At 41.9% G+C, this 11741-nt stretch overlaps 1 protein-coding gene across 1 annotated transcript; it reads right to left on the reverse strand.

The window, feature by feature from the left end:
* Positions 1-1079: 1079 nt before the first annotated feature.
* maml3 (mastermind-like transcriptional coactivator 3) lies at positions 1080-9221 on the reverse strand (the record flags this gene model as incomplete). The annotated part of the gene is made up of 2 exons (XM_059336194.1): positions 1080-5682; positions 8373-9221. Coding segments are annotated over 2 exons (1974 nt in total), but the record flags the coding sequence as incomplete, so codon positions are not given.
* Positions 9222-11741: the final 2520 nt, after the last annotated feature.

Genomic DNA, 11741 nt, shown 5'->3' on the forward strand with positions numbered 1-11741 from the left:
CATCCACAATAAAACTGTTTTATTTAAAAATGCATAACTTTTGCTATGTTTACGCCTCCACGATACAAAGAAAGGACCTTTTTAAAACGCTGCTGAGTCCATTTTTTTCAGTGTGAAAACTTTAGGAACTTCCGTGTGGACAGACAGAAACGGAGTCTTTGAAAACGATGACGCACAAACACGCCCACGCCGACATCCTGATAAGATCTCATCAGTCACAACGTGTCCTCTCCTGACTCGTAACAAGCCTTTCTATCATGCTACCCTTGTTTAGAAGAACATAAATAACGGCCTTGACTACCACTGGCGTCCTTATCGTGGTCGTGGTCGTCCACAAACTAATGGGTGACGTCACCGCGGACGCGGCTACACACTGAAAACACCATCAAACTGTTCACACGCTCACTAGTTTTAACTTGTTGTGTGTCTTTAAGCTGCGAGTCTGAAGAGAGTTTTGTTTTCTTGTAAACTGTAAAAAAACTGTCTGAAGATTTTACGGCAGGGGTCTTAAACTCAAATTACCTGGGGGGCCGCTGGAGGCAGTGTCAAAATGACCAAAAAAAGACACAAAATTACTAAAAAAAGACACAAAATGACAGAAAAAAACTTAATTACTTAAAAGAAGACACAAAATTACTAAAAAAAATGACACAAAATGACCAGAGAAAGACACAGAATTACAAAAAAATACACAGAATTACCAAAAAAAGAGACCAAATTATTAAAAAAGACACAAAATGAGCAAAAAAGACAAAAATGACAGAAAAAACTTAATTACTTAAAAAAGAAACAAAATGACCAAAAAAAGACACAGAATTACAAAAATGACTAAAAAGAGACAAAATTACTAAAAAAAGACACAAAATGACAGAAAAAAAACTAAATTACTAAAAAAAATGACACAAATGACCAAAAAAGACAAAAATGACAGAAAAAACTAAATTACCTAAAAAAGAAACAAAATGACCCAAAAAAGACACAGAATTACAAAAAAAGACACAAAATGACTAAAAAAAAGATATAAAATTAAAAAAAAAAGACACAGAAGTACCCAAAAAAGACACAAAATTATTAAAAAAGACACAAAATGACCCCAAAAAAAGTAATTAAAGGGACCTTCCATACAGTTATACAGTTTTTTTGTTGTTTTTTTTAAACACATTACTCCACTGTAAAATACTCTGGCACCGTGTTTGTTACAAAAATATACTGTAATATATAAACAAACTGGAATATCATGAATAAAGATGAAAGTGGCAAAAGACAAAAACTCAAATTTCTGAAAAAAATAAATCAGATATTCTTTGAGGTTAAAACCGGTAAATTAACGAGTAAAAAAATTAATATTTTCTGAGATTTTAGATGCAAATTTAAGTGAAAGCAACTGATATTCTGAGATAAAGTTTTAATGTTAAAGCCATCACTGTAATTTTTGCATTTATCTTTTGTAAAAAAAAAATATTTTTCTCACTGTTAAATGTACTAAACACCATATCTCTAACAGAAATATACTGTCATATTTAATAGTAACATCTTTAATTTATGCAGCATTTATAAAAAAAATGTGTTTCAATTTTATGGCAGAACAGCGTTTCTTTTGATGGAAAAACGTTTTATTTATACGGTAAAATATGGAATAAAATGTCAATCTTAAACGTGAAATCAACAGTTTTAATATCATTTTACCATAATATTAGAAAAAGTTGCACCGTATTTATTACGGTAAAGTTCTGGCAACCACAGCTGCTGGTTTTTACCCTAAAAACAACAGGTTTTTGTTTTTTTACAGTGTCGTTTTTAACTTATTGTGAGTCTGAAGGACATTTCGTTCTCTTGTATAATGACGATACAAACTCTTGAATCTTGAATCTATCGATGTGTAAAATTGGAGTATATTTCCCCTTTAAATGTCAACACTTGTTGTCCACATCCTGTAAATGTTCTCCAGCTAATCTGCACCAACTTGCACATAAATAAATAAATAAATAAATAAATAAATAAAAGTCTCCATTACACTGGAGCCAGATGCACACAGAACCATGAATATTTTGCATTTCAGACACTCACACAGTCTGCATTGCTCACTTATTTCTCTCTTTCCAGGCTCTTGACTTTCTTTTTAATATGCTCCATCCTCACTCCATAATAAATCTCTTTCTGCATTCTCCTTTAAGTCCTTCTTTCTTTCTCTTTTCTGCACATCCCTCTCTCTCCCCGTCTCCAATTCTCCTCTGCTCACTCAAATAAATCTCTCCACCCCCTCCCCAAATCTATGAGACGCACACAAACATACATACATGTGCATGGACTCACACACACACACACACTCACACACACACACACACACACACACACACACACACACACACACACAGAGCCCTTCAGGCAGCAGCCACAAAGGCCCCATATTAATAAATCTGCTCCTTTATTGGTGCTGAGTGTCTCTGGCAGGGGGAGAAAGAGAGGGAGGAAGGAGGAGGAGGAGGAGGAGCAGGACAGGAGACGCAGAGATCACCAGGAGGAGGAGGAGGAGGAGGAGGAGGAGGTGACTGACTGTAGCCATATCATGAAGACAAGGGAGGCAGAGAGAGAGATAAAGGGAGAACATTGACGAGTGAATCATCAACACACACACTTTGTATTGACGCCAGTGAGACAATGAGATAATGAGTGTGTGTTTCTGTCCTGTAGCTGTTTTATTGTGAAGGTAGAGTCCTCCTACGCTCCTCTACCGTCCGCTGGATTATTAAGGTCACCTGGCTGGACCGGTGGGTTCCTGCTGAGGAAACAAACGGCCCGAGGTGGCTCTGGGTAATGACAGCAGCTAGCTTGGCTTAGCGCTGCAATCTGAGCCATCAGTCAGCTGTGACAGATTGGGGATATGAGCTAAGGAGCCGTTTAGCTTTGGTGTTTGGCGTGGTGTGTGAGTGTGTGTGGGGGAGGAGGGGGGGGGGCTATCAGTGCTGCTAGTGTTGCAGAGGCATCAATACACTGTCGACAGGCCATTTTCCTATTGCCTATTCCCAGCTGTGGCTTGTTGCTGGGGAAACTACCGCCATTTTACCTTCTCTGGCTGCACCTCTGGAAGGTTTTTATTAAAAACAGCAATCCATTTCCTGTCGTCTGTCCTGGTCAACTGGTTAATGATCTTGAATTAGGGCTGGTTCTACTACCGGGCGATACCCGGAATGAGGCTCGCCAAAACGCTCCTAATCTGAATACGAGCCGTCCGGAGCCGACTTTTGTCAGGACTTTTTTAGTCCCTGTAGTAGAGCAGGGTCTTTATTCTCCCTGTAAACAGCCTGGTTGCTGATTGGATAGAACACTAAGCAGGATGTGACGTAGTACTGGACGCCACAACAACACGCAACATTTGTAAAAGCCGGTGAAGCAGTGTTGCCAACTAATTTAGCGACTTTTCAGACCCCCTTAGCAACTATTTTTCAAAAAAGTGACTGGAGAAAAATCCAGCAACTCCGCCGCCGTTAGCTACAGTTAGGGTTAGGGTTAGGCCACCTGCCACCATTGGGAATTCATTCACACACCGATGAACGCAGCATCGGGAGCAATTTCGGTATCTCGCTCAAGGATACTTGGACATGTAGACTGCCATGGTCGGGGATCGAACCACCAACCTTCCGGTTACTAGAAGAACGCTCTACCAACTGAGCCTAAAGTTGTGAATCTGGTAACATCAATGTCAAACATCAATAAAGATCAATGGGGGAAAATGGTTATATTCAATGAAAGTAAAGTCTGATCATGTAGGTTTTTCAGAGAGCCATTGTGAACAGAAAATGTAAGTATCTTCCCAACATTTGGCCTGTATTGTACATTGTTTATAATCACGCCAACACTGGAACTATTTCCTGAACCAGAGAGGCTTCAAACATTATCAATGGCGTCACTCGCCCTCAAAGAAACCAGCCTCGATACGAGACTTCTCAGACTTCTCGACACACACTCCGAAGCCTCGGCACACTCGGTCCCATCACTAGTGCTAGGTGATAATGGAATAGTTCCTAGTTCATGTCCCACCACTGCTCATTGAGCTCCACTGGCTACCTGTTGCAGCCTAAAGCACTTATAAAGCGCTTTTATCCAAATCACTTTACACTACGCTCATTCACCCATTCACACACACATTCATACTGGTGTTAGGGGCTACCAGGGCACACTGGTGCCACCTGCCACCATTGGGAATTCATTCACAGCATCAGGAGCAATTTGGGGTTCAGTATCTTGCTCAAGGATTCTTCAACATGTAGGCTGCCATGGTCAGGGATCGAACCACCAACCCTCCAATCACTGGACGAACGCTCTACCAATGGAGCCACAGCCGCCCCATAAATGTAAAAAGTAAAGTCTGATCATGTAGTAAACATCCAAAAATCCAAAGAATCCAGACAGTTTTTTCAGAAAGCCATTGTGAACAGAAAATTTAACTATCTTCCCAACATTTGGCCTGTATTGGCCTCGTTTCCAAACTTTTGGCCTCTAGTCTATATTGTTTATAATCACGCCAACACTGGAACTATTCCCTGAACCAGAGAGGCTTCAAACGTCATCAATGGCGCCACTCGCCCTCAAAGAAACCAGCCTCGATACTCGCTTCATAAAAGACTTCCTGGGTCCGAAGCCTCGGCCCAGTCCGTCCCAGTAACAGGTAAAACAGGTGAACAGTTCCCTTACCTGTCCGTGGGGCTGCATGGCGCTGTACGGCATGTTCTGGTTCAACACCTTCTGCTTCATCAGCAACATCCTCTTCTGCTCCTCGCTCAGGTGGGCCGTCTGTCCGGGGATGGGCCCCTGGGTCTGCCCCGGCCCGGCGCCCTGCCCCCCGCCGCCCCCGCCCCCCATGTAGGGAGGCATCATGGGGTTCTTGACCTGATTGTTGCCCCCCATGGGGGGCGTCATCCTCTGGCCGATGTGGTCGACGCCGCTGCCGCTGAAGTGACTCAGCGGTTTGGTGTTGTTGTAGGACAACATGGCCGCCGTCTGCTGCTGCTGCTGCTGTTTGGTCAGGGGGTTCTGATTGGACAGAGGGTTCTGGTTGGACAGGGGGTTCTGGTTGGACAGGGGGTTCTGGTTCTGGTTCTGGCCCATCATGCCCATGTGGTTGTGAGGGAGGTAGTTGTTCATGGGGGCTTTGGGCCCGTTGTTGGGGGCCATCCCGGCCACTAGAGGGCCCTGTGGCGTGTTAAAGGCTTGCGGTGGGTACATCATGGGGCTGTTGGGTTTGTCTTGGTTAAAGGGCCCAGAGTTGTAGGGGCTGGTCGGGGCCCCTGCAGGGGACCAGTTGGCTGCTTGTTGCTGCTGCTGCTGCTTCTGCTGCAGCAACTTAGCTCGTTGCTGAGCCATCGCTTTTAGCTGCTCGGCTGGAGAAAGTTCCGGCGTCACCGGCCCCACAGGTTGACCTCCAGGGGCCACCACTCCGGCCGCTCCGGGCCCCGTGCCCCCCGCCTGGCTGACCCCTGGGCCCGGGTTCATCATGTACCCGTTCCCAGGCCGAGAGACTGCTTGTGTCTGGGCCTGGGTCGGGGTCTGAGGGGAACGAGCCACGCAGTTGTGCAACGGGGACCCTGACGCCATGGCAACGGCCGGAGACTGCTGCAACGGTTGCTGAGGAGGCGTCCCATTGGCCGTGGTGGCGAACTGGGGGCCCGACGAAGACGGTCGGACCTGAGGAGTCCAAACACAGAAAAAGAAACCATCAGACTCATGTACTATTAGTTTGTTTTTTTATATAACTCATTCTATATTTAATTTTAAGAAAAAACAACACGAAAAAAGAACACAAAAAACAAAACAAAACAAAACAGCAGTGTCAGAGGGATACAAGTCTTTTGTAGTGGTGTTACAATGATTTTAACTTCATTCAGAGTCCCCAGTGGCCTCTCTGTAGTGAGATATATATGTCGGTCTTTCCATATTGTATATCTCCTCGACTGTGTCCAACCAGTTCCTCAGAGTGGGAGAGCCTTCACTACACTATTTCCTTGTGATTATCTTCTTGGTCGCAGCCAGAAGTATTTTGACCAGATAATTATCCTCACACATGTACTATTAGTTTAAACTCTTATACTCAATACAACGCTGGGAGGAATTTTAATATTCTGCCCTACAAAGTCTAACTGCAGTAACTACAGTTTTGGTCGAAATTGAGTTATAACTAAAAATGAACTCCTTGATGTCTGTTTTATCTTGTGACAAATTTCAATTTTGCTTTATTTCAGAGAAATAATGATATAAAAATTGCAGTAACTACAAAATCCAACTCAAAACCAAAGCAGACAGCAGTAAGTTCACTGACTCTGGTCTGCTTTGACTGTGAGGACAAAAATAATAGAAATTATAAGTTTATTTGATAAGGAAATTATTATCTAGATAGTGTTTAACCCTCATGTCCTCTTGGGCTTCTTTTGGACCCCAAATTATTATCCACATACCATTAATAAAGGTTAACTTTCATAGAATTGCTTGAAATTTTCAGCATATGTGGCCTCTGCATCCTTTATATATAATATACATTTCTAAAAATGACTTTTGGTCCGTATCGCCCAGCCCTAGTTTTACCTCTAGTTGCGTAGTTACTGCAGTTAGACTGGAACCAGCATTAAAAAATATGTCCATCAACACCTCTAAAGCTTTCTAATTAACATGTTGTCTGCTGTTTGTCTGCAAATGAAACAAACAAGAAAGTAAAAATAACAGTTTGTGGTTTTAGGGGGAGGTAGTTGTCAGAAGGTTTGGTAGCCTCCTATAATAAAACCTCTCAGCTGTAATACAGCAGAGAAGTTCATGGCTAAACTGTGACAACTTGTTTTTACTTTTCTGTTTGTACAAATGAGGAACAACTTACTAATCAGACAGCTTTACAGACAGTCTGATGGTAGGTGTGTGTCTGACCTGTGGACAGAGTCAGGCCAGAAGTCTGGACCTGGTTTTTATTTATTTATCTTTATCTTTAAGTAAACTAAGCGCCTGCTGCCTTCAGCTCCAGACTTACAGCTCAGACCAGAGAGGATCATGTTAAACCCTCTGAGTAAGTTACATTACTCATAGCAGAAACTCATTCATTTATTAAATGTAACAAAAACACATGATTTCTGTTTAGTGACCCGGTTTTGAAATGCTAAAAGCTTTCATCTGAACATTTCATTCTTCTTGCCTTGTAAAGTCATATTCCGTAAATAATAATAATAATAATAATAATAATAACTAGAACATTTCTGAAGATATTTAGAGTGTTCTTGACTCTGGCCCGTGACTCGTCAGTTAGAGTGTAAAATTGATCAGTTAGTGTAAAATGACAGTTTTCAGTGGGGCTGTTGGTGGTGTTGGTGGATCATCTGTGGTCCTACGCCCAAACTAGAACTCTGACAGCTTTACCACACCAATGTGAGGGAGAACACACATTTTACTACCTTTATATCTATAAATTATTTCTGTAGAGTGATATCTGCGGCCTGGAACGCAGTTTACAAATTTAATTTTTTGACAAATTTTTCTCTCCCTCTGCACTCTAGCGATGATGTCATCCACTCTAGCCTCTCCATAGGGTAACATTGGGGGGATTTTTTGGTGTGTTTTCCATGGTTTTCTTGATGATAAGAAAACCATGGAAAATCAGGTCTTCAATTAAACTTGTGTGAGATATATTTGTTGTTATCATTATATTTGTCCAAACAAATGTACCTTTAGTTGAACAAGACATTAAAATGAACAAGAAACTGAAGAAAACAAAAGGTGATCTAATCATTTTTTCCATGACTGTATATCAATGAACCTGGTCTCACAGGAATCCGTGAAATAGCCACGGATTCGCTTAACTCAAAATCCGTGGAATAGCCACGGAATCACTCAAATTTCCGTGAAACTGACACGGATTTGGCTACAATGCAAGTTAATGACAGTCATATCCCGTGGCTATTCCATGGATATTTGTTCCTATTGGTTTGTTCCAAGTCACGTGACTTTCAAGGTCCCGGCGGTCAGAACAAAAAACATGGCGGACAGTTCTCTCATTTTTAGTGAAAAAATCAATATTTTGACTTAGTTTCTGCATAAAAATGGATTTTGATCACATTTCTAGCGAGAAATATATGTTTTATTTTCTAAATATTCACTCAGTGAATGTACATAATCACTTTTTTATGTTGGAATAGCCACGGGATATGACTGGCATTAACTTGCATTGTAGCCAAATCCGTGTCAGTTTCACGGAAATTTGAGTGATTCTGTGGCTATTCCACGGATTTTGAGTTAAGCGAATCCGTGGCTATTTCACGGATTTCTGTGAGACCAGGTTGATATCAATATGTGACTGACTCTCTGGGGCAGAGACCGTGGTGGACCCTGTTGGTACTGACCTGTGGGGAGCCCATGGGGACCTGGGGGCCTCCCTGTGGAGGCTGAGGAGGCGGCAGGGCTGCTGCTGGCGGAGCCGTCGTGTTGCCGCCTGGTTCTTGGGGTCCGGGCGTCTGATTGTTTGCCGGCCTGCCGAACTCGGGCTCCTTCTTGTCCTCGAAGTCTTCGTTGAAGAGGTCGTGCATGTCGTCCTCGGGCACGGTGTTGGCCAGCTCATCGATCAGCTCCTGCCACTCCTGGTCGTTGAGGTTGATGTCGGAGAACAGTTTGTTCTGGTTGGACAGCGACTGGGGGTCCGAGGACTCCATCCCGCCCCCGTCGTCCAGCGGCTCCTGCTTCAGGTCTTTGAGGAGGCCGAAGCTGTCCTCCAGGTCCAGAGAGCCGTTCAGCTTCATGTCCGGCAGGTGGTTGCCGCCGTTCTTGCCCAGCTCGTCTGCCGCCTGGCCCACGTGGTTGCCGTTGCTGTTTGTAGTGTTGTTGCCGCTGGAGGTGTTGGGCCCGCCCAGTAAGGGCTTAATGTCCATCTGGTGGTGCAGCGGAGAGATGGGCGGGACGTTGTTGTTGTTGGGGAGTCCCGTTAGAGAGTCCAGACCACCGGAGCCCTCCTTCCGGACCCGCTTGGTGGTCGGAGAGTAGCTGCCGCCGTCACAGATGCCGTTCTGGTCTCCGTTGAGAGGCGACCGGGCGCTGTCCAGTTTCCTCTTGACGGTCTCCTGGAGCTGAAGAGAAGAAGAAACAGAGAACGGGTTAGAACCAGGGACGGGACATGGTCGTAGGGCTGTCAAAAGTATCGATTTGTTTTTCCTTACTATAAGTATAAGTATTATTGTTATTGCAATGCATACAGTGTCCTACATGTTTTGTTTTGGTTTTGTTTCTTGTTTCTTTTGTTTTTTTTTGTTTTTTTTGGGGGGGGGGGTGATTCATACAAAAAACAAAAAATTATGTGAGCATTGGTCCAAGTTTTCTTTTGTGAATGTTGTATTTTTGTACATGTTCTGTACTATCAGCGCTCAATAAAAATAAAAAAGTATCGATACTAAAACGTTGTATCCGGATACAATACTCATCAGCATCTAAATGTACTTAAAGTATCAAAAGTAAAAGTACTCTTCATGCAGTATGAACCCACTCAGACTGTCAAATATATTCTTAGCATATTATTATTGATGCTTTTATGTAAGCAGTGGTTTATTTTCTCAAGCCAGGGCTCATTGTAACCACTAAATATACTGTTATGGGGTTTAATTTAATAAAAATGTCTAATCACTTTAAATTGGTCACATTTTTACATTTACATTTAGTCATTTAGCAGACGCTTTTATCCAAAGCGACTTACAGGAAGAGTAAAAGCAAACAATCAAGGTATAGTGCAGTAAGAGCTATTTGTGCATCAATAAGTGCTGGTGACAATTCTTTGAAGAGTAGAATTATCGTGTGGTGCGAGGAGAGAAGATGCTCTCTGAAGAGATGGGTCTTCAGGAGTTTTTTAAAGGTAGAGAGGGACGCCCCTGCTCTGGTTTTTCATATTAAATCTGGACCTGAAAAGTAACCAAAGCTGTCAGATAAATGTAAAGTAGAAGTATGAAGTGACATAAAATGGAAATACTCAAGTAAAGTACAAATACCTCAGAATTGTAGCAATTGTACTTAGTTACTGTATGAAATGTACATTTTCCTATATGGGCAGAAAGCAACTAGAAGGCTGTAGAGATGAAAGAAGAGCTGGTCCATCATTAGACCAGTCCAGTCTGAATCCAGAACCACATCCTCAGCTCTAACTGACCAGAGTTACCCATCTCACTGCCTCGTCACGGCCCAGACGAGATAACGACAGGCTGCTGATGAACCGGCTGCACTTAACATAATCACTATCATAGACCTGAGCCGAGAGAACCAGTCAGACAGACAGTCAGACAGACAGACAGAGAGAGAGGAACCAGAGAGAAAACAGGCAGAGGACTGAGACCAGAAACCAGCAGCAGAAATGTAAAACTCTCTCTATTTTGGCCTTTTATCAACAATCAGCAGGTGCTTTCAATCACCAAGAAATGTACTTTTCATCTGTCGAACAACAGGCGTCTCACATTACAGAGCTGACATGAACAACAGCAGCTAGAAAACTCATTCACAAGAGTCTTCAGAGGTGGAAAGTGACTAAGTACACTTACTCAACTACTGTACTTGAGTACAATTTTGAGGTACTTGTACTTTACTTGAGTATTTCCATTTTATGTAACTTTATACTGCTCAAAAAAATTAAGGGAACGCTTTAATCTCATGTCAGATACATTTTTCCCAACAGAAAATGTAGATTTTGACACCAAGATTGACCTTCTGAGTGGCTTGGAAGATATATTGGTTCTCATAGACTTTATATGGCTGCCATCTCTGATCCACAATCTGGATGAAGTGGCTCCTACCAAAACAATTGAAACTTATGGTGATAGAGAGCATGTGGACAAAGATCTAACATGTCTTTTTCTGTTATTTTTACATCTAGTTCTGGTCAATTTGTATCTTTTTGATCATTTTTACATTTATTTTTGTTCAATTTTTGTCTTTCAGTTATTTTTACATCTGTTTTGGTCATTTTGTTTCTATTTCGATAATTTTATGTCCTTTTTCAGTCATTTTTTTCATCTATTTTTGTTTAATTTGTGTCTTTCGGTAATTTTTACATCTAGCTTTGGTCAATTTGTATCTTTTTTTTATCATTTTTACATCTATTTTTGGTCAATTTGTGTATTTTTTAAATCATTTTTACATCTATTTTGGTCATTTTGTTTCTATTTCAATTATTTTGTGTCATTTTTCGGTCATATTTACATCTATTTATGGTGATGGGGAGCATGTGCCACCTGACTATTAGCAGCATTAGAGAGGACATGGCCCAAAATGTGAGCGAGATAACATTAAATCTCTGTGTGCTTTATTATAATCTCCCATGAATCTTTGTTCATAGACTGACTGTAGTCACTGAGGTTAACGGAGGGAACTGGCAACAACTAAACTGTGATGGAAAAAAAAGAGAAAAGTGCATATATTTCTGTGCAATTTCTGAGCAATTTAATAAACTCTCAATCTCAATTTTACTCCTAACTCCTTTTAATTTCAAAGCCTAATGAAGTTGGCAGAGAAGTAGTAGATGCTATTAAAATGACGGATGGGAAGCAGGGACCTCATTTATGAAAGGTTCCCAGGGTGAAAATTTTGTGCTCCGACCCAAATCCAAAGCCAGAGTTTAGAATTCATAGAAAAAGATGATCTTTGTGTTGAAGGCAGCAGCGTGGGCGTGACTTTAAAGGCCCAGGGAAATGAAAAATACTGTTATTTTCCCCCCGTTTTAATTCCCTGTGCCTGTGTTAATA

The sequence above is a fragment of the Centropristis striata genome, chromosome 1, assembly GCF_030273125.1.
Source record: "Centropristis striata isolate RG_2023a ecotype Rhode Island chromosome 1, C.striata_1.0, whole genome shotgun sequence".
NCBI classification, from domain to species: Eukaryota; Metazoa; Chordata; class Actinopteri; order Perciformes; family Serranidae; genus Centropristis; species Centropristis striata.